We start from the raw sequence: 22,518 nt of genomic DNA, 5'->3' as shown, positions 1-22,518 counted from the left end.
GATGATGCTACCGTACGATCTGCTCGAGCATCGGACGGCTCGGTTGACCCCGCCCAAAATCTCAAGCGCATTGCTTCTCCACGTCTCTTCAGGCAGCACCTGGTGGGCATCTGACGGTGGAAAAAATACAGCTGCGAGGAGAGATCTGACGGCTGGTGAGGAGAGCGGCAAATCGAACAGGGATTTGTCAGTGTGAAGGGCTACCAGGCGTCGAGGTTGGATGCATTACGGATTTGTTTTAAGAAGTGGTCGTGTGTGAATCGGATTCGTGCAAATCCGCGTCAAAATAGTGTGGATTCCTGAATTGAAATTTGGCTCAGTCTGACTCTGACCCTGTCACTGGCTCGTCCTCGCCTCTGACCTACTTTAGAACCCCTGTTCCCTTACGTTCCTCATTGTTCCCTACTGTTCCCTCTGTTCTCGTATGTTCCTCTATGTTCCCCGTTAGTTCCCCGTGTGTTCCCATCTGTTCCCCGTATGTTCCTCATGTGTTCCCCGTTTGTTCCCCTCTGACATAAATGATTTTTAATAATATACTAATGTGCAATATGGTGAAATTAGGTGGTTAAAACTTTAGACAGAGGAGATAAGAATTGTGACTTTGTGACCAAGTATGGTTCAAAATAGTATTAAGAATGATGGGTTGTGTAACATGTTGGAGTGATCATCACTCATTCATTCTACTTATTATTAACAAATTGATGATTGAGAAAGATTGGAGTGAGTGATGGTTCCATGTCATGTGTTTGTTGTTCATGAAGATCATGTACTTTTGATGTTTACCATTCTGAAAGGTGTACATTTTTTTGAACGGGATTCACATGGGAGCAATAATAATAATTATAATAATAATGGGTATTGTTGTTATTGTTATTGCAACTATTACAGCTACTATTCTCTAGTTGGTAAAGATTTGATTTGGGCAAACATACATTCATGTTAAACATCAATATGCTCAACTTTCATTGGTGGTCTTAAAACTATAAAACAATAAATAATAATAAAATAGTGTTTTTGGTTAATGATTACAAGTAGTGACTTAGAATCAATGACAGAAAACTAAAGTATTTTTATATAAAATTTATTTTTTTTAAATTTTAAATTCATGTGATTGTTCTTGTTTGAATTTTGTTTTCTTGTTTTTTTGTAAAGCTTTCGGTTATAACATGATTTCTTATTCTTTTCGAAAACATCTAATTTAATTTAAAATAGTAACAAAATTACATAAGAATTAATGTTATTCTAAACCATATAAAGGTTCAGTAAACTAAAAAATTTCATCAATAAGTAGACATCTATATATATATATATACATATCTAAAGTATAAATAATCAGAAATAAGGAATACATCAAACTTCACATTCACTTTCAAAAATTGTGTTGATGATTTAATACAGTAATTGCTTTAAAATGTATTCCAAAAAAAAAAATCTTGTAAAATTATGCAAACATGTGTAGTTGAAGCATATAGTACTCCAATTTATTGATATTTATTATTTATATCAATGCATTCATAACAAATTCCAACTATTCTTAAGCCAATTTGATCCCAATTATAATGTTTGACAATCTCGCTGCAAAAACCATGGTGTTAATGTACACGTGTTTGTAAAGTAAAACTTTGATTCAATGGCACATAACAAACATGTTAAGTTTCCCACATAAAATGCAAGAACATGATTATTTCAACTTAAATACGATTTCTAATTCGCATAGGATCAAGAATGTTACTGCCATGTACCCAGACTTGATTTATTCATCAAAACTCAATATTTTAGTAAACACGCACCTAAGTGGTATTGTGAGTGCTTTGAATACATCATTTGTAAAAAAGTTCTTACATGGTAGAAAATACCACTGGCCGGTATATTCATATGCAAACTATGTGCTCTGATAGTGCTGTCGAATTTATTCATTTCAGTTGACAAACCCGAACCTGATGCACGTGTTTGTGACTGTTGAATGTAGTGTAAGGTGCAGGCAGGTGACAACAAGAGCTCCAAAGTAACTGAAAAACAAGGCGAAGAATGCTAAGCACCTCATGATCATTAAAGCTCATTAACGAACAAGATTCACAAAAAAAATAAGATCTCATAAAAAACTGCACCCTAAACCATGGCTCGTGAGAAAAAATAATTTTCTCGCATCTATAGTAGAGCGTATTCTTCACACTTCCTTTAAATTTGAGTAACCCTGAACAATCGTAAATAATGTTGCCTCTGAGAATGATACATGACATCAGCTGAGAATATTCAATATCACTGGAAATTATTCACTAGTTACAGTGGGTTCAACATCTGGTGTAACCTGTCTGGTGACCTCATCTGATAACAACAACATTTCCTCGAACCCACGAATCCCTGGTGTGTGCCCTCAGAAACATTGCAAGGGATGGAAATACACCTATTGCTTCAAAGCTTTAACTGCCTTCTTTGCTGCATCATCAAGATCATCAGCTGTGATGATGGTCATACCGCTTTCCTGCACCAAGCACCACGGGAGTTCCACACGTATATTAGCATTCCAAAATTAACCGTAAATTCTAAGTTTGCCACCAATACACCTGACCTAACGTCAGAATCGCACGACGAAGGTAACATAATTCTGATACCTTCAGGATGGTCTTCCCAACATCCACATTCGTACCCTCCAAACGTACTACTAGTGGAACTTTCAAATTCACCTGCAGATTCAACAATTTCGGTATTAAAAGAAGTCTGCCAGATCGTCGTTGCTAACCCTCAAATCCCAATTAACCTAATTTGGATAAATGGTGCACAACCTTGCTTATTTCGTAGCTTCTCTATGCAACCATAAATTTTGTTAACCCAAATTTCTCAGATGCCAAAACTGGTTTAGCACCAAATCAGCCAAGAAAAATAATGAACATGCTTATGTATAGACTTCCATATCAGAATGTTACGAGTATTGAAGGAACAAAACTCAGCAAAACATTCTTCTGCCACACTTAGACAAGTATACCTGTTTAGCAGCAGCCACAATTCCAGCAGCAATAACATCACACTTCATGATCCCACCAAAAATGTTCACCAGAATAGCTTTCACTCTCGTGTCGGAAGTCAGAATTTTAAAAGCTTCCACAACCTGCACAAGCGACATATCAAGGTCGGTTAACTATCAACGAACATACCACCCAATTGCTTCACAACAGCAACAACTACAGCTATGGTAGTTGATTACATGGTTACATGATTGCAATGGACTAAATTCCCAACAACGTTACAAACCCGTTTACTTCAATCTTAACCATATTGCAAGCTGAATATACACCAAAAGTTAACGAGAACGTGATGGATTGCTAAGTCAAGCAGATGAGCTGGAACCAAAGCACACCTGTTGCTCAGTTGCGTTGCCACCCACATCCAAGAAATTGGCAGGGGTCCCTCCACTGAGCTTAATGATATCCATTGTAGCCATTGCAAGCCCCGCTCCATTCACCATGCATCCAATTTCACCATCCAATCCTATGTAATTCAGGTCCACCTTTCCAGCAGCAACCTAAGGAAACCACGACACTGGCAAGTCCATCAAACTGGAAGTAATTGAGATTGTTTCCAAAGCAGATAATCTTCGTATTACAAAGTGCAGTTCAACAGATGTTATATCATACAGAAAAGTACTAAGCTGTCTACAACAAACCTCACGAGGGTCTTCCTGTGTTGTGTCTCGCATGGCAAAGATTTCCTTTTGACGGAAGGCTGCATTGTCATCAAAGTTAAGCTTCGCGTCGGCGGCCATCATAACTCCTGTTGACGTTTCTGCCAAGGGGTTGATCTGAAACCAAATACAGATGATGCAACATAAGCTCAACCCTTGTTAAACCCCTTGACATAGAGTATCTGTAAGTACTGCATACTTGAACAACCACCATAAGGACTACAAAATAATCTACCTAGAGGCATCAAAGCCTGCTGACACGAAGACGATAACCAACGCAGCGTTCAGTCACGTGTGGAAAAGACAGAAAAATACAACCTAAACTATAACCAATGGAGAAGAATAAAAAAGATTAAAAAAACACAAAAACAAAACAGAAAAATCACGGTAGAATCCAAGAAAGCGAGTAAGACTTGAAACCAAAGCACTGAAAGCCTGACTACTGTATGATAAAAGCCCAGGTATTCACTAATGGAATGAATTTCAAATACAGCAAGCTAACCACAAGTACAACGGCAGAGAAACGGTATACCTCAACTTGAGTACAGTCTGTTTCTGTGAACAACTTGTAAAACTTCTTAATTTGGTCAATGCCTTGCTGCATGTCGACCTTCTTTGGAGCCAATCCTTTCACAACTTTCTCGGCTTCTTCATCTGAAATACCTTTGTTGATGTTGATTGGAACCTGCACACTTAGAGCTCACAATTTCACCTCACATGCTACTGCTAAATCGTTATATGCAAGGAAGCATAATCCCAGAACAAGATAATAATAATAATAAAAAAAAAACGGCCTGTAAGTCTCTAATTACATTCTGCAAACATCAAACACAAATACAAACACCAACACAAAGAAAACCTTGATAATCTGATCCGGATATTTCTCAGCAAGGTCCTCTATGCTGGTTCCACCCTTAGCGCAAGCAATCATGACCTGCCAACACCACCTTCAGATTTAGTCCTAACAGTACCATCGTATAACAAGTACAATCGATCAAGTGCTTTGCTTACAAATAACACAGATAAAAAAAACACAGCGGTCATTATCCATTCCTCCTGCGCAGGAAAATAGAGCTGAAGAACTGAAGAAAAAATTACAGTAAAAGTGCAAGGTTACAATCACACTTTAAAACTTAGTGCCACTAAAATCGTTCCTTCCAAGTGCTCGTACGGGTGAAGACCGAATAAATAAGTTTTTCTTTTTAAAATCAGGGGAGATGCACTTACTGGCCCCGCACTAGCTCGATCTAAAGCAATGGCAAAATACATCTCGTTGATTAAGTTGAGCTTTTCACACAAAAACACCTGAATCCAAAACAGCCAACATAAGCAACCTATACTCGTACAAGTTACAGAGGAAGACGAAAGCATAAAACCACAAAATAAAAGTAACAAGAGAGCTTTGAATCTAATGAAAACATACCCATCAAAGCTGGAAAAAAAACTCTTCGTGGTCATATAAATTACTTCAAAAAAAATTCACTTGCATCATGTACCAGCAAAGCCTTCATACATAATCATGTAGAGTACAAGCAAAAGAAAGCATCAACAAAAGAAATTATCACCTGGTTCACCGGTTTTCCCTCTGCTCCAGTCTGCTTAGTCACCAGGACCTGTCCAAGCATTTTGCCTGCCAAAGTTACATCCACCAACTTAATACCCCACGACTTGAATAAATAGAGTGGCACTTCGACCGAATCCAACATTCAGCGACAATAATAAACTTGACAAGTGCCGATTTGAGGCTCGTTCGGATGATGCTCATTCGGACAATGATAGAATCAACAACATGCCTAGTCTAATAAAGAAAAACATAACCAAATTGTTCTACCCCTCTAGAACCAGCTTCTATCAAAATGGAAAGGAGGGTGTACCTGCCATCTCCTCCACCTGGTCTCTCTTGACAATGTGAACACCACCCTTAAGTCCATTCTTGAAAGTACCTAACCCTCGACCACCTGCCAGCACTTGACTCTTGACCACCAACTGCATGCAGCACTAGATCGCATTAACGAACTGAAATTGCACATCATCCTGCAAGCAAACGCTGAAGATCGAATCGAAGTTGGACCGGCCAAAACTGAAGCAGGAGACGAGAATCAGAAGCGCAGCAGAGCACAAGAGGATCACCTCTGTGTCATCTAGAAATTGCTCCTCGAGAACTTTAGCGATCTCGGACGTGGAAGAGACAACGGCACCCTTGGGCACATTCACTCCGAATTTGCTCATCAATGCAGCGCCCTGAAAAAAAAGCAGAGTGAGAGAGGCTCAGTACAGGGGCAGGAGGTATCGCGCACGGCAAAACAGAGCAAAGAGCAAATACACGCACCTGATACTCATGGATGTTGAGAGATCGCGACTGCTGGTGGAGACAAGGCAACGGGGCAGGGCTTGAGCGAGCAGCGAGGCGAGCCAGAAGGCGGGAGGCCACATGGCGCACCATGTCGACGGAGGCAGGAGCGACGCCGAAGAGGATCGGAGTCCAGCAACGGGGAGGGGCACAAATTGAAAGTGCACTGAGAAGCCACTCAACCAAGCAAGCAACAAGCAAATCAAAGCAACGCAACGCCAAGCAAGGACGAGGAATTAGGGTTTCAGGCCCGCTGCGGTGATGGGGCGCGACGCCCGTCACTCACTGCCAGTGTTACTGGGAACTGGAAGTTCCCCTCGCGGGGATCCAATCCCATGCCCGCTCACATGTCCCAAGCCCGCGTCCTGTGCGTCACCGCCCGTTCCCACCGTCTCCGAATCGCAGGCCATCCACGCTGGCAACTCGCGATGACGTCAGCTCGACTTGAGTGGTGCGTGTCACCACCGCAGGGACGCTGACCCTGTGACGTGGAACCTACGTGTCTGATCCTACTTGTCCTTTTCCTCGTTCCTTTTTCGATTGGACTTGGGAAAGGAGAAGTGATTCTTGGTGAGGGTAAGGTAGAGTAAATCTAGTAGTCCCTCTTTGGTAATGGAAGAGGAGTGGAGTGGGACTAGATATAAGTTATAAAAGTAATTATGTATTGTGTGTAGAGGATTTTAGTGTTAAAATTGAAGAGGGCTTTACAAGAGATAAATGTGTTTCAGAATTGTTAAGATGTCAATATTTTACAGAATATAAAGAGTTACACCATATTGGAATGAAAAGAAGGAGGATAAAATAGAACAAATAAAAACCAGACAAAGTTTACAGCACTAATACAGTCATGTGAATGGCTTCAACAAGATTAATTGAAGACATACACTTCATCTTGTGTGTGTATATATATGTATATATATATATATATATACATTGTTAGGATATTTACATGAAAGTTATTTTCAACTTGTCTATTGGTGCACCACCCAAATCAATGCTAAAAGATGGGGTGTGGTTGTTAACAGTATTTTGCTTTCATCGCTGTTTTTCTTCATATCAGTATGGGGGAATAGAATAAAGAATTGCAGAAGTGAAGGCCTCATTGGGAGCCTTTCTCACCTTTGGGACAACTGAATGTTCTAGGTCAAAATTATGATGGATTCAATATTGTCAACCTAGAGACAAAAGAGGCATTAACTTTATACATTTAAAAGACACCATCACAACACTAAAAATTAAGTGGATTATCAAAGCATTAGAACTAGGGCAATTAAATCTCCAACTCATGATGCAATATTGGTTAAGGCACTTCCAATCATATATGAGAGGAAGATGGTCCCTAAGCCTCATCTACTGCACTCTTTATGCACTCAAAGATTACCTTTGAGCTTCCACAATGTGAGGAATAATTGTTGAGTTACAGCCTGTAGCACTGCTCTACTATATCATTAATTGGGTTGGATTTTCCTTATCTTCAAGCATCTTGCCTTCATGAAGCAGGTATGCCAGCTTATTGTGACATACGTACTACGGTGATGTTTATGTTTATTGTAGCCAAAGAGGCAGAAGATCAATTTGGGCCACTTCACAACAAATAACAGGCTTGAGAAGTCGCTCTAAGCCAATTAAATGTTGCATGGGATCATCTATGATGTCCCACAATAAGTCAGTTCATGATGAGAGAGTGATTAGGTATTTGTAATGCGACAGGAGACCTGCTACCTTGTACAGTGGGGTACAGAAATAATTCGAATTTTTTTTCAAAGTGAATCAATGTTAGAAATCACTGAACTTCAAAAAGCTCCAGCAGTGTCAAAAATGAACGCATTTTTGAGCCGTAAAATGCATTGCGAAGATAGTAGAATCTAGTTTCATGGTGTAATAAGTTTGCATTATAAAGTTGTGAAAATATACATCAAGAGAGCTTTTTGTTACATAATATCTACCATCTCGTACTACCACCCCCAGCTGCAATCACCGCTTGCATCCTATAAGGCATAGTGGAAATCAATGTACGAAGCCACTCTATAGATATGGTATCCCATACGGATTGAATTTTTTCTATCATTTCTAGCTTACTATTAGGTCTACTATGATGTTTGAGCAAATCTTTTACAACCATCCAAACGTTCTTTATTGGATTCAAGTCCGGTGAATTGGCAGGCCAAAACAACTTTTCTATACCATGAGCACGTCTCCATTGCAGTGGCAATGAGCTATGGTGGACTGGAGCGCCATCCTCCATCAATATCAATTGCTTAGGGTCATCATGTAAGAAATAAAAGCCACTTAATACTCCTTCATAAACAATAGTGACAAAATCCCTTGCTGATCTCTTATCTAAAGGAATGATGACCAATGGAGACTTATCAAAGCCAGTAAAGGCACCCCAAACCATCACTGAACTACGTCCAGACTTAAAACTTGGTGCTATACAATCCCAATTATATTTTTCGTACGCCTTCCGCCACACTCTAATTTACCGTGGATTTTTGCCAGTTTCGAATGACGACTCATCCGTCCAAATAATATTACACCAATCTTCAAACGTCCAACTCTCATAAGCACGTGCAAATGCAAGCCTATCTGCTTTATGTTTGACATTCAAATAGGGCTTTTTAGGTGCTATACAATTTCTAAAACCAAGCTCACTGAGGTAGAATCGAACAGTAGTTCGGGAAACACTCACCAAGTTTGCAAGTTCTACCAGAGTATGCCTTCTATTTGAACTGACAGCATGACATAACACCCGAAAATCCCGCTCAGACAACTTCCTGGGTCTGCCACATTGTGATTTCAATGACTCCACACTTCTATGGACCTTCCAATGACTCAAGATAGTTGAAATGGTGGAACAGGGAGCACTGAAGACTTCTGCAATGTCCTTACACTTCATCCCAACCTTCCTCATCCCCACAATCTGATTCTTCTGAATAGGGGACAATGTTTTGTACTTCATGGTGCTTGCTGTAAGCCTTCAAATAGCACAAACCAACTTCTAGTTTGAAGGAGAGGAGTCACTGAAGCTAACGATGTCCAAAACCAAAAAAGAACACTTCTAAAATCTGTATGTGCTTCACAATCTCAATCTGTGGCAGTGCAATGTGCTTCACATCTTCAGATGGATTATATAAGTCACCCCATCCAAGCATTCTATGCTATCACTCCATTTTGCTGGCTGCATGCATGCCTAATTGCAACTATGATTTTTTAGCTCACCTAACCACTTCCACATTAATCATCACATTTGCAATCTGCTTTTGAAGACACATGGCTAATTACATGCAATTAGACACCTCTTGCACTCCAAAAATAGATGGCCAAGTGTCGGGGAAAAATTCCATCCAACATGATCACAACATTCAATTGAACAACAAGATTTTTTTAGCAAAAGTGGTGCTCTAGAAAAAAATTCGAATTATTTCTGTACCCCACTGTACAGTTTTTTAGACTTGTAAAGAATACATACTGACCTGAGATGCAATCTGTTACTGGATTCTCCTCTTGATACAAACATATCAGATACAAGCAAATACTTATAACTTAGTAATTTGGTTGATCGTTTTATGAGAGGCCTTGAGCCCTTGCACAAGCCACATTATAGGCATCCCAAATGATAGGAACTAATCTAAAATCTTACAAACTAAAATAGAATAATATTTGGGATAGATAGAAAGAATGCAAAGAAGCTGGCCTTACATGACTCTTATGCCATCAGTCAATAGCTGTTAATGTGTGGAGAGGTCAAGTAAGTGATAGAATTGACCAGTGTTGTCATACTTTCCTCAAAAGACAACAAGGAATGATATTATACAAATTTTGGGAATGTGTGCTGGTGTTGTGAGTATAGTTATGGAAATTCAAGGTATTCAAAATATATATATATATATATATATCTCCTCTCTGCCTAGCCAGCCTATGAGTGCAAGCAAGTTGCTGAGTATAGGGGTCAGAAGAGACATTGTTGATGAAAATAATATACATGATTTGAGTTAAGGATAAAGAGGCATTATGTCAAGAGGTGCTATCCAACCCACCATAGACACAGAAAAAAGAGGAAATATTGTTAAACCTTCACCTCAGATGGAAACATGGTATTTTTGCATAGAGAATAATGTGGCAATATAAGAAAAGCTAGCATGTTGTGGCTACTATTGCAGGGGATCATTATGTGACATTTGTGGATTTAGCATAATTATGCAACATTAAATAGTAGACATCAGCTAAAGAAAACAATACACAACATGATGTGGCTCATCCTTGTCAATTGTGGGATGCTTGTGTTGAGCATTGACATAGTCAAAACCAAGAAGTCCCTGACAATGCCAAGGAACACATCAATGGTGTTTACAATGGTCTAGGTTGTACGTGTATCTTGATGTTTTCCTTGGCATGTGACACTTCTAGAGAGGATTTGAAATCAGCAAAGCTTCAACATAACTTTCCTAGGGATATGGCATATTTTAGTAAAAAATACAACAGGAAAATTCTACGCAAAGAAATTACCCCTACATATGTAATTCAGTTTCAGAACTGTTTCCAGGCCATGCATAGTGTACATACTCCCAGGTAATTTGTAGTTTATTTCACCAAATTCTATTATGAATTTCTAGCATTACTTCGTCTTTTTCACAAGGGAGCTGACGTAAAGGTGACGAACATAGGTAGTGCTGGCGACCGTGACCAGGAGAAGAGCCGTGGCCTTGGGGTGTAACCATGGGCAAGGTGCCGCGGAGGGAGGGAAGGAGGAGGCGAGAGAGAGACGGAGAGAGAGACCAGGGGAGGGGGTGCCATGGCCCCGTAGCTCGTCACTGCGGACACCCCTTGACACGATCCGAGCTCGCCATTGCCCCGTCGCGCTTGTCATGGAGGTCTTCCGTGACTTGCCCTGCGTGGCCGAGCTTTCGGCGTTTTGCAGGTGCATTTCACTATCTCTCTCAGTCAGTCATGCGAAAGTGCATTTTCATTCTCAGTTAGGGTGTCGGATTGTCCCGGACTGTTGTGCCCTGTTTTGGCGATCAGCTCTGGATGTCGAGAACTTGAACATTGTCCTTTGGTCTGCTCGTTTGCTTGGATTAGTGCAACTTTACTTTGATAGTTGGAGAGTAATGTTGCTTTCTGCATTGTTTGTCTTTTCGGGCCTGGTTAGGGTTTGTTTGTTGGTTTGGTTGTTTATGTATTGCGGTAGGTTTGGGATGTATGGCCTGGAGGAGGTTCTGAAACAGGATTTCACAGGCAGGATGCCGACAAGCGCGAGTTTACTGACGAGCTGCGCGGCATATTGGAGGTTTCCGCCATGACCGGACTGTATTGGTAAGTTCACAGTTTGGCGGGGTTTGAACTTTGCGCGTCGGAGAATGGGGAATTGGATGAATTTCTTGACGGTGTGAATCGGCAGCGGTGTGTCTTGTTCTCAACCTCGGCTTTGTTGCGTTGTCGTTTCGCCAGGCATAGATGGAATGAGCTCAAGGAGCTTCTTCTTTTCCGGCTCAAACAGGTATGGCTTCCGAATAAGGAACTTCATAGGTTTCTTCTGCTATTTCATGCTTTGTCGCGTTAATTTTATTTCATTTGAACTTTTGCGTAGAATGTTCGTGTCCTTTCTGAATTTCAGTTCTGTCATCTCTCAGCGAATCAAAGTGAAGAATCGAGGATATTCATTAAGAGCTCTTGGGAATGCTTGGATGTGGCGTGTCGATTCAGGTACTGCAAGATTATTACAAAAGTCATGCGGATGTCACAGTTGGGCCCCCAAGACCACTTGTTACTGGTGAAAGCTATCAGGAGCTCGAAGACAGGCTCACCTCAGGTTCCTTTCACTCTTCTCTGCTTCCTCCCTCGGAATTTTGAGGATGTTGATTTATGAAAATGTAGTCATCGTTTTCAGAGATGTCCTTTTTCTTTTCCGTTTTAAGAGCCTTGTGCTGAAATCGGTTTTCGATGTGGGAGCAGGATTGGAGTCATTCACAGATGGAGCACCCTTCACACTTCAGCGCTTTTGTGAGGTTAGCGAGTCTAACTTTATATCCTTCTTGTCGAAGCGTATGCTTTATGATGACATTTGTGCAATCCAGATAAAATTAGTTTCTCAGGTACAACTTGGAAATGAGGTTTACGGAGATATTGGAAACTTTGTTCCTTGAGCCCTTGTTGCCTCGGCTTAAACTAAATACTTCAGCCATGATCGTATGGTCGTATTGGTTTTTGGAGATATTTGAGGATATATTTTCAAGTTTACATAGTTTCTTCTTTCACGATCTTGCTTTAAAAATAACATGAAATGTAAGGAAAAAGAATTTAGTTATTGATGAAGGTTCAACGATGAGTGCATTGTCAATAGGTGTTGTTGAATCCTCGAGACAGGTATCCCAATCTTGACAAGGTTGCCCTCGCCTTTGAGAAGGTTAGTGTTTAGTCCGCTTGATTTCGCTTCTTTATTTATTTTTTTCGTGATTTATGTGTAATCGTTTGTTTCCTCGTCTGACGCTTCAAACCCAACCTCACTGTCGAATAAATTAACTCACTACATTTCACTTGTTGTCTCGTGTCCTCAGCTGCTGTTGGTGACATCAACCTTTGCACCATCACCAGGACCATACCCTGGGGTTGCATCAGTGCCAGCACCAACGCCCATACCAGCGAAGGACATGGATCAGAAACCCTTGGGGTCGCCGAAGAGGGAGAATGTAGATTCAACTCCAGATGTTACCGGTAAACCCAACGATGATCTAGTGCGAGCTGATCACATGGAGGAACCTGCAGCAGAAGTTGTGGCTGATGTGGAGATGGTTGATGTTGACAGCCCAGAATCCAAGGAGAGATCAGTAGATGTTGACACGTCACAACCTTCAGAAGTGGTTGCGGTTGGAGAAGGTTTAAAGGAGAGTGCATCAGAGGTTCCCACTGGCAAGGAAGAGTGGCAGCTGGTTGACGAAGCAGATGCCTCAGCTGCACCGTCAACTGAAACGAGTTTGAAGAATGCCTCAATGGTCGATTGCAATGAGTCTCAAGCGGATGTTACGGCAAGCGGTCCATAGGGGTTTACACGTCGTCACAAATCAACTCCCTTTGAGAATCTTTCTAGCAAATGTTCCCCCTCATGTGCGTCCTTCGAACTCGTGGGTCAGTGTTGATCACCGTCGATCCCAATTTTGGTCTTCAGCTCCTTCCATATTTCGGAGAGGGTCTCACAATCTGGAAGGGCTAACTGCTCACCAAAAACCCTAAACCTGGTGCTCACCAATGAAAGGACAATGCAAAGAGTATCCTAGTTACGAAGAGCTGTTGATTTGATAGGTTAGTTGAAGTGCAGAAAACTTCCACGAGTTTGGAAACTGAAGCAAGTCAATATTAAAATGCTGTGTAACTATCATATATTTTTACTGTCAATGCTGTACATTCCATTTGGCATTTCTGATCTTCCTTTTACTGCTTGACCACATGCTTGGAGCCTGAAACGCATGATTTATCAAAGTTGCATTGTTTGAACCGTGGTGGGGGCATTACGTGTCCAGCTTTCCACAGAAATATTTGGCTAATGCACTGCCTAGGGATTCAATGCTTGCTGTGGGCGTGTGCCTACGATTGTTTGCCTGGCTTCGGGTACGGAACCGCGTCATATCTTTTCACATACTCTCCTTTCATCGAGTGGGTCCAATCCGAAGATCAGTAATAGCACCCTAACATCGATAATCTCTCATTCTCATATCATTCTCATTCTCACAACAAACCCTATCGCAACCGTTTGGAGAAGTGCTCACCTCAGCAATTGACTTCACCAACCTCCTCGGTCATGACTCCCATTTTCCACTTAACGCAGATTGATGAAATCAGTGTTAAGAAGGAAAGAGCAACGTAAGTGTGACTCTTCACGATGGTAGTTGTCAAGACCTTCTGATTTGCATCCTTTAGGTATTGTTCACCAAAACCTGAACCAATGAGGTGTTTCTTGAACTCATCAGTTTGTTAACCATTCTGTAAACATGATGGATCTGCGTTTCTTTCATTCACTTTGAAGTAGTGGCGATGAGTTTTGTCATTTCTGATTTGGTTCAAGGCTACTTTTCCACTATTGATTCTCAATCAGAGCTCACAGGATTTGTCATCTCTTGACGAAGTCGGTGTTGTTCACCAATCTGAAATGTTGAAAACACAGTTGGGTCCCTAATTATGGTTAGTTTAGTTTACATGAAAAAACGCTGATTAAGTTCAATTCAATGTAATGCTTTGTATGTCTGTGAGGATATGCATATTTGATATTGATATTTATGCTCAATTGAATTGGTGGTCAACAAATGGTGCTGAATTTCAGAATTTTGCTACAATTGAGTATCAATATTTAATATATAAACAAAGAAGAAGAAAAAGAAAAATGTGTGAAAAGTTCAAAAGCAAACTAAATCAATATAGAGTAGAACAGAATGGTGTAAAAATGCATGATAAAGTCTTATTTGTTTACATCATCATAGATTAGACTTAGTACAGTACTTCATGTTCCATAAATACTGAATGATTTGACCCTTAAAGTATAAAGTATTCATTGTGATGCACAACAAATGACTTCTTTTTCTATAACAAAGCACCAATTTTAGCAATGAAAGAATAAAAATAGCTCCATTGAAAACATCAAAAGTAAACAAAGATTATAAGTATAGAATGTGTTGTTTTCATGTGGTGATGTTATTATTTTATGTTTTTAACTGAACATTTCAAACTTGTGTGTAAATTTCTAATAAGATCCACCCACATTATCAAACGCACATGGTAACATTTATGGACACAACGTACAATTATTTATATATATATAAAAAAATCATCCCCATATATATATATATATATATATATATACCATACAATGAAGAAAAAGCAATTTGGCTTATTTTCCCAACATGGGTGGTTGAGGAGGAGATTTTCCCCCATATCTCAAACAAATTGATGCCAAGTAGTGCTTCTTTTCTTTGTAATCTGAATATACATCCTTTGCTAAACCTCCTCGCTTAAAGCACTCATTTAAATGCTTTTGGAAAAATGAGAATTCAGAAACTCGTTTAATAGGGACTTTCATGTATGCGGCATGGCATGCGGCTGACATCATCTACACAGCAATAAACCAATAAAATTACATAAAGTGCTTTGTATGATAACTATGATCAATAAGTTCATTTCTTTTATTTTAAAGTTGAAATCAATTATATCTTTGAAAAAATTATTATGCATGCTCATTAGAGAATCTCTATTTATTTATTTATTTATTTATTTTTAAGATAGTTGAATTTTGAGTTATAAAAATACATGTGAAAATTACATATGCAAATTACCCTTTTAAATTCTGCAATTCCAAATGTGAGTTTGTCAGTTGGAAGTGGTGTAAACTCACTCACATCCTAAACAAAGTAATAAATTCAATTGTAGGCTTAGTTATCTAAAAGTTAGGGTATCTTGTATATGTATTGTTAAGCTTGAAGCTTAAATATTCAAGGAGATTTAGTTTCTATCTTATAATTCTATTCTTTTGACAGAACCCGTTGATTCCACAACTCCATTTCACATCATTTATTTATATTCAAACATAGTTATTATTATTTTATTTTATTTTAATTTTCCTGAACTTTTTTCTTCACTCTGATTCAAGAATGAACTTATACACATTTATGATTCATTATTTTCATTTATTTTCTTCACCATTGGTCATCTATGAAATCAGTTTATAATTGTGACTATTTCATTATATATATATATACCAGATTGTTTTGTAAGGCAAAAATAATAGCCAATATGGCAACTTCATGATCAAACTCATCACCCAATATTTTCCATTTCTTCATTTGAAAAAAAATACAAAACAGAAATCAAACATAAATTTCACATTATCAATAGCTACTTTATAGAAAATCACAAACACAATGGTCGTAGCACCAATCAAATTTTCATATTTGTAAAATAAAAGAAAGCACAAATAGTAATATTACTTTTCAAATAAAAAAAACATAATAAAGACATTCTCTTCTTAGGAATGAATATATATATATATATATATATACAATCAGATATATTTGTTTTCTATAATAAAATTCATAACATACCCTAAAATATGGAATCAAGTTCTTAACTTCTTCACAAACACGCACTTGAATTTCTTTATCTTCCATTTGGGGAGGCTCTTTAACTTTACCCTTCTTTTCTTTCTTTCCATTAGGGTTTTTCTTTTTAGGGGGAGGAAGAAGAGAAGGAGGAAGGGGTTGAGGTGCTTCCTTTGCTGCTTTTACTTTTTCCTCTTCTGCCTTTAAAGCTGCCAAATCAAGCTCCTTTTTCTCGGCACCTAAATGTCTTATGTAGATGGCATTGGAGATAGTTTCTTCAATACTTTTGAACACACTCTGAAAATGATTTCATATTTCTTACTAAAAAAATTCATGTGGGTATATGAATCCTATAAATAGTTCGAAAAAATATATTTGTTTTTGTACTTTTAAATATTATGTGGATACTTTTTTATTTATTTAAAAAAACTTACTAAAATACTATAATTTCAAGTAACTACCAACATTCTAAATGTTCATTTGATTTAAATTCCAATCATTTGTTTAAACTACTTAAACGACCATCCCAAAATAATAAAAATTAAACACCATCAAGTTATGTTTGTTGTTATTTTTTATACAAGAATGTTATTAACATAACTTGTTTTTGTTAGTTTGTTTGTATGTGTGTGTTTTGGTTTTAGTTTTTTTCTTTTTTATTTTTTTTATAATTTTTTTCATTATCATTCTCCCTTCTACTTTCCCTGGAATTCTAGTGCATAGTTTTTCATTGCGTTCTTTTTCAAAGAATCAAGGTAGAAGGGGACTAATGTTAGTCTCTCCATAATTCGATACAAATTCGTAAGCAAAAATAATACCTCATGCTTTGAAGTGTCAACTTCATGAAATAATTTAAGTTTGGGACTTAATATGACCTTAAAAGAAGGCACAATAATGTCTTCGAGGAAATGAAAAATCTGCAAATTTATGTTTTAGATGCAAATGGTATCACAATCAGGTTTGATTTGAACATTGGATTTAAATTACCCAATGAAGGCTGACTTTTGTAAGAGATGGTTTCTTTTCAATAAGCTTGAGCTGAGCACATTCATTTATTCTCAAAGTAAATAACTAATAAATAATTGATTGTTTTTGTGCATATAAGATTCTACAGCTAATGCAAGTAAATCAATATCTTAATAAACATGAAAACTGGGATAAATAAGATGTAATACCATTTCTGAAAAATTTGACAACTCTGGTGTAGATTTATATCCTGTATATAAATCTATGTAAACCCAACATAACTACAAATGAGTAAAATAAAAAAAAAATTAAAAAGAAAAAAAAGAAAAAAAACAGTTTTTAAATTATGCATGAGCACATTTTCATGACCTTGACATCAACCATTGAATTATTGAATTCTGTGTTTTTATACTAATAGTTGATATACATCAGTAATTTTCTGATAAGTATACTTAGACATGTCTGTTCATATATATATATATATATATATATACATACAAGTCTCAAGTAGAATGCTTTTTCAATGTAAATGATGTAACAACATTTAAAAAATAGTCTATGGTATCAACACAAACATGTGTCATGAATTGTTTACTAGAAATGATTTTGTGAGGGTGAGGGGGCACCGAGAGTGAGGTGCATTATGGCTGCATAGAATCCATATGCATTGAGCTGATAACATCCTTTAATTTGACCCACATCTTTCATTTTGTACCAAAGTGGATTTATCAATGAAGCTGCCATTGTCTCTATGTTATACACACACACATAGATTGTACTATATATGTATATATATATATATATATATATACATATATGAATGCATGTGTGTGTGTGCTCACACATGTGAGCTCTTTTTAGTAAATTAACAGAGATACTCAAATTTGAAAACACCTCATACATTGGTTATATATATAAGAATATATGTATATGTCTTATATTTTAAAATAATATTGGGGTAGTGAGAAGGACTAGATTTCTGAAGACAAAGGCAATAAAATGGATAGAGTAGTTGAATAAAAAACATCATAGTATCTGAGAATTTTATGTTTAAGTATATTATTGAAGGAATTTGGAAAAATAAGAGAATTATTATTATTATTATTATTATTATTATTTGAAGAAAACATGTTTTTTTTAAAAAATTCTTTTGTCAAGTAATAGATCAACTTTTTAGTATTATGCATCTAAACTTACAATCTAAAATATTTGTAGGAACATTTAATTCTTGCCATAGCTTTTGCCATTGTTGCTGTAAAAGACAACATTGCATTGATTATTACAACTCATAAAATTATTATTTTTTCTCATTCACACACACACACACACACACACACACACATATATATATATATATATATACACAAACACACACATAGAAAAGATACAAAAATAAAATAATAACGTGAATTGAAACTCACAAAATTCAAAACTCCAAAGTCTTTGTCATGAAGTTGAAAACCCTTTGAACTATACCACAAAAGAAGTGCCTGTAATTGACCTGATATTTTTGTATAAATGAACAAATGTACTTAGTACATTAGACTTCCTAAGTGAATTTTTTTTTATATAAATGAGTAAATAAGCATTTAGAAAAATATGTGTCTTAACAACATAGGTAAAAAGGAAAATGAAAATAAAAAAGAAAGAAAAAGAAAATACCATCATGTGCTTTCATTACTTCCCGTCCGATTTGGAACTCATGCCGTGCCAAATCTCCATCCATGTCTTCTAATGCTACTTGTATCCTTTTAATAATCCCATAATCCCATTCTTCTACACTTGTATTAAAAAAAAGTTTTGAACAAGCTTCAATAATAATTCATCACGAATAATTCATTTTTTAGATTAAACACAAAAACAATAAATTAAAGAATATTCCATGATATTTAAAGTCATAAAGGTGATTTGTGAAATTTTATTTATTTATTTATTTATTTTTGTACAGTTCATATGTGCATATATAAAGATAAATATATAAACAAATAGAAAAATTACCAAATATTGAAAGGGCAAGCTCCATATAAGTTTCTTTATCTTTGGGAGGGTCGGGAATTGGTGGCGGCAATAAAATTGGATTACCACTTTCATCAAGAAGTGGGTTTCCTTCTTCATCAACTGATTATTTCATACCATAAAGTGTGATATTTCATTATATGATAGCACACTTAAGTGAAAATAGTTTTTTTGCTATTGAATTAAGTAACCCAAATTTTAATATCATTAATATTAATAATCTTTTATATAAAATTATTATCTTATTAATTATTTTAATTGTATTATGTAATATATATATATATATATATAATATGATAGAATTTTAATTTTAAAATTTTCATATTAAATGTAGTTTCTTAAATGATATTACTCTTGATTTTAGAGGTATTAAAATGCCTCACGTTGATATTGCATTTGAGGTAGTGGTGGTTCTTCTTCTTTTTTTTGTTGTGTTATTGCTTCTTGTGGTTGCAGTGATGGTATGTTTTGAGCACTTAAGAGTATATCCATAGAAGTGCCATCTTCACCATTTTGTATTCCAAGCTAATATAAAAATTGTTCAATAGTTATTAAATTAATAATATTATATAAAATCTGAAAGTAACAACAAACAGAGAAAACAACAAAAAAATCCATATTTTCGATTTATTGTGAATATATGCCTTGATTTAATGGTTTGAATACTTTATATACTTAATCATTCCCATTTGATTATACGTTTTTCTTTTTGAAAATTTCTATTTTCTTTCAAGCTGCACCATTAATAAATGTTTTTGATGTATTTGATTAAAATCCTTGTATTATCAAACTAGAAAAGGAGAAGCTTGTAATAGCAATTTCAAATATTTTTTCTGTGGTTTTCTCCCAATGACATAGAAAATTTAGTATAAGTCAAAACTTGGTAGCACAAACTACCTTGTTTCCATGAAGAATTTCATCCACTTCAATAACAACATCATGTATTAAGTTCACCACTTTAGTTACCAATGCATCAATCTCATTAATCAAGTCATATATTTCAGTGTTGTCTCCCATATCATAACCTAAAAAATTTTCTTTAAATATTTCATGCTTGAGCATAGAACATTTGATTTTGTAAATGAAGAAATTCAACAAAACAATGCTCTTGTCTACAATAGTTGTGTTGGTTTCATTTGGAATTGCATAACTAGTGGCAAACAAATCATTAAACCTAGGAGTACACATACAACATGAAGTCATCTATATAGTAAAATCAAATAAAATAAAGCTCAAGTGAGTAAATAATTTGTTGAACCTGCTCTAATTAGGGAGGCCCTTTCCCTTTTATCACGATCTGATATTCGTCCTTCCCAACATTGAGTGTAAGCTTCCGGACCACCTGACATCCATATCTTAATTAAATTGATATGCATATTGATGACATTGATGATATTGAATGATTTTTTAGTGTATATGAATATATATATATATATATATATCAAATGTATAAAAATTCTTACCAGAATACTCTACAATAACATTTTCTCCGTCATGACATGTATCTTTTATAATTCTTTCCACATCCACCAACTTTCCCTACAAAATTTGTATGTTTTTTTTTTTTTTTGAACCCACATTTAATCTAATTCGATGTACATGAATGATGCATTGATATTGCTTCATGTTGAATTCAATTCCACATTTTACTTAATTTGGAAAACACACCTTCACTAAAATGCCTTGCGGAATGCATCTTGAGGTCACAAGTCCTACAAATAGGATTGTGAAATTAAGCTCATCGAACTGTGTTCATCATGATGATTCCATTTTGTCACAGAATTTTATGTCAAAACGATATTTAAATAATATTGAATCTGAGTTTTGAAGCAATATACTTTGAAAAATATTGATATTATTTTTGATTTTAAGAGGGAAGTACTGTTTTCAAAGGCAATATAATTGCATGCCACATAACCCAACCATTGGAAAGGTTGATGACCATTTCCAATTGGTAATTGAATATTTGATACCTTCCAATCCCATAAATTTATTTTTGTTCTAATTTGGACCTACACATGAAACCCAAATGATCCAAATAAAATACAAACTAAACAAATATGTAAATGAAAAAAAGAGTAACATATAAAATAGGAAAACAAAGAATTTGCAAATATTGTTGCGTTGTCCGTAAAGTATGAGGTAGGTGGTGAGATTACTTGTAAATGCATTCCTTCAAACTCCATGATGATTTTGATACAATACTTTGTTTAATTTTTAAAACGATTGATTTCTATTTCCATTTCTAAGTGTCTGTTTATGAATAAATTATTGGAAGAGAAACAAAAATGCAACAATATCTGTTAGTGTTTCTTTTTTCTTTAGTGCAAACTCTACTTCAATAGGAAAGACAAACTAGGGCATCTTTAGTGACGACATGGCTTGTGAAAAATATAATATTAGGTCTTAGCTGAATATAGAAAGAAGATACTTATATGAGCGCATTTAGCAAAGCAATTTTTATGTGCCAAAAAGTATTGATTCACTGCTTGACATCAAAATATTCTCTAAACAATTGATGAAAAAGTAAACAATCCAATGTTGATTTTTTTTTTTTTTTTTTACTTGCCTCAAAATCCAAGAATCTTGCTAATAGTATTATCATTGCTATTTATATGATCACTAGTTGCAAGTACTTTCACTATTTTTTGAAAAGGAAATGAAGGTTTTGAAAACTTGAAGAAGTGTGTGGTTGGAAAAAACAAGAAAGGGTGTATAATTGAAGAATTAATACGTGGAGAGCAAAAATAGCATTGGAGCTTATGGTTTGAGCATACTTTTACAATTGCATTAGATTGTTAGTATATTTATATGTCTTTACTTGATTTTAGTGGCAAAGAATGATCCTCACTTAGTCTCGATTTTATTTATTTCAAAATCTAAAATATGTCACCATCTTCCCAGCACCATTGTTTCTTTTGTTTTGTCATTTTGTCTGATTTTCGAAAACAACCTTCATTACTATATTTAAAAACCATAATTTTTTTAACATAGATTAATTTATAAATTACAAGAAAAAATCCATTTTGCAAGCTTAATGATTATCAAAGTCATTTGGTTACTAAATCATTTCTTTATATATAATATTTATTGTGGATCTACAATTTGTATTTCTCCAATGGAAGAAATATAAGTAGCAAACAATCTTTTCCTTGAAGCTTGGTTTCAAAAGTTTCTTAGTTGCTAGTACCTCACTGAAGGTTGAAGAAGTTATTTTTATTTTTATTATTTATTTTAAAGATTTTACCAATTTTCCATTTGACTTTGATAATATTGTGCACATTGATAGAGCGCATTAGAAAAGATGCTAGGAATACAAGAACCAATTACAATATCAACTATATTCTTATTGTAGCAACTACCTTCAATTTACTAATGGATCTAAACAAAGAATAGGAGGGTATTACTTTTTTCAACTTTTATTGCCA

General features: G+C 35.9%; 3 protein-coding genes across 7 annotated transcripts; 1 reads left to right on the top strand and 2 right to left on the bottom strand.

Moving 5' to 3' along the window:
- Nucleotides 1-1,716: 1,716 nt before the first annotated feature.
- Nucleotides 1,717-6,212, bottom strand: LOC112273605 (succinate--CoA ligase [ADP-forming] subunit beta, mitochondrial). 2 transcript variants are annotated; one of them, XM_024502546.3, is made up of 13 exons: nt 6,009-6,212; nt 5,810-5,920; nt 5,554-5,665; nt 5,245-5,309; nt 4,907-4,984; nt 4,539-4,613; nt 4,212-4,364; nt 3,662-3,796; nt 3,356-3,520; nt 2,984-3,106; nt 2,613-2,684; nt 2,405-2,482; nt 1,717-2,009 (listed from the first exon to the last, which is right to left on the bottom strand). In XM_024502546.3, the coding sequence occupies exons 1-12, from the start codon at nt 6,120-6,122 to the stop codon at nt 2,405-2,407; spliced, it is 1,281 nt and encodes a 426-aa protein (XP_024358314.1). In that variant the 5' UTR covers nt 6,123-6,212; the 3' UTR covers nt 1,717-2,009. The 2 variants fall into 2 exon arrangements, with proteins under 2 accessions (XP_024358314.1, XP_024358313.1); XM_024502545.3 differs by lacking the exon at nt 1,717-2,009 and having other exon boundaries at nt 2,073-2,482.
- Nucleotides 6,213-10,813: 4,601 nt separating this feature from the next.
- Nucleotides 10,814-13,439, top strand: LOC112273180 (uncharacterized). Of its 2 annotated transcripts, none has more exons than XM_024501658.3 (7): nt 10,814-10,947; nt 11,265-11,342; nt 11,478-11,526; nt 11,733-11,838; nt 11,982-12,034; nt 12,370-12,432; nt 12,584-13,439. In XM_024501658.3, exons 1-7 carry the CDS (start codon nt 10,895-10,897, stop codon nt 13,064-13,066), a joined length of 885 nt encoding a protein of 294 aa, XP_024357426.2. In that variant the 5' UTR covers nt 10,814-10,894; the 3' UTR covers nt 13,067-13,439. The 2 variants fall into 2 exon arrangements, with proteins under 2 accessions (XP_024357426.2, XP_090101165.1); XM_090245039.1 differs by having other exon boundaries at nt 11,660-11,838.
- Nucleotides 12,659-22,242, bottom strand: LOC141044591 (uncharacterized). 3 transcript variants are annotated; one of them, XM_073529408.2, is made up of 19 exons: nt 21,250-22,241; nt 20,973-21,102; nt 20,759-20,802; nt 20,554-20,629; nt 20,349-20,432; nt 19,988-20,115; nt 19,474-19,615; nt 19,073-19,192; nt 18,737-18,850; nt 18,496-18,575; nt 18,272-18,326; nt 17,701-17,811; nt 17,284-17,336; nt 16,927-17,025; nt 16,112-16,405; nt 15,770-15,847; nt 15,347-15,412; nt 14,878-15,123; nt 12,659-14,164 (listed from the first exon to the last, which is right to left on the bottom strand). In XM_073529408.2, the coding sequence occupies exons 1-18, from the start codon at nt 21,274-21,276 to the stop codon at nt 14,905-14,907; spliced, it is 1,920 nt and encodes a 639-aa protein (XP_073385509.1). In that variant the 5' UTR covers nt 21,277-22,241; the 3' UTR covers nt 12,659-14,164; nt 14,878-14,904. The 3 variants fall into 3 exon arrangements, with proteins under 3 accessions (XP_073385509.1, XP_073385508.1, XP_090101163.1); XM_073529407.2 differs by having other exon boundaries at nt 14,883-15,123; nt 21,250-22,240; XM_090245037.1 differs by lacking the exons at nt 12,659-14,164; nt 15,770-15,847 and having other exon boundaries at nt 14,180-15,123; nt 21,250-22,242.
- Nucleotides 22,243-22,518: the final 276 nt, after the last annotated feature.

The sequence above is a fragment of the Physcomitrium patens genome, chromosome 20 (assembly GCF_059467195.1).
Source record: "Physcomitrium patens ecotype Gransden chromosome 20, ASM5946719v1, whole genome shotgun sequence".
In the NCBI taxonomy this organism is placed as follows: domain Eukaryota; kingdom Viridiplantae; phylum Streptophyta; class Bryopsida; order Funariales; family Funariaceae; genus Physcomitrium; species Physcomitrium patens.
This window is presented reverse-complemented; position numbering and strand designations above follow the sequence as displayed.

Bases quoted from the DNA above. Each gene is read 5' to 3' on its own strand.
- LOC112273605 (XM_024502546.3), bottom strand. From the start codon at position 6,122: ATGGTGCGCCATGTGGCCTCCCGCCTTCTGGCTCGCCTCGCTGCTCGC. The intron at 5,666-5,809 runs GTGATCCTCTTG...TGCTGCATGCAG, and splicing joins AATTTCTAGATGACACAGAG to TTGGTGGTCAAGAGTCAAGT. The intron at 2,685-2,983 runs GTATACTTGTCT...TTGAATCTGCAG, and splicing joins TTGTGGCTGCTGCTAAACAG to GTGAATTTGAAAGTTCCACT.
- LOC112273180 (XM_024501658.3), top strand. From the start codon at position 10,895: ATGGAGGTCTTCCGTGACTTGCCCTGCGTGGCCGAGCTTTCGGCGTTT. The intron at 11,343-11,477 runs GTAAGTTCACAG...TCGTTTCGCCAG, and splicing joins GCCATGACCGGACTGTATTG to GCATAGATGGAATGAGCTCA. The intron at 12,433-12,583 runs GTTAGTGTTTAG...TCGTGTCCTCAG, and splicing joins TTGCCCTCGCCTTTGAGAAG to CTGCTGTTGGTGACATCAAC.
- LOC141044591 (XM_073529408.2), bottom strand. From the start codon at position 21,276: ATGGAGTTTGAAGGAATGCATTTACAA. The intron at 17,026-17,283 runs GTATTACATCTT...ATAAATTTGCAG, and splicing joins TGTCAAATTTTTCAGAAATG to ATTTTTCATTTCCTCGAAGA. The intron at 15,413-15,769 runs GTATATATATAT...TACTTTGTTTAG, and splicing joins TTGCCTTACAAAACAATCTG to GATGTGAGTGAGTTTACACC.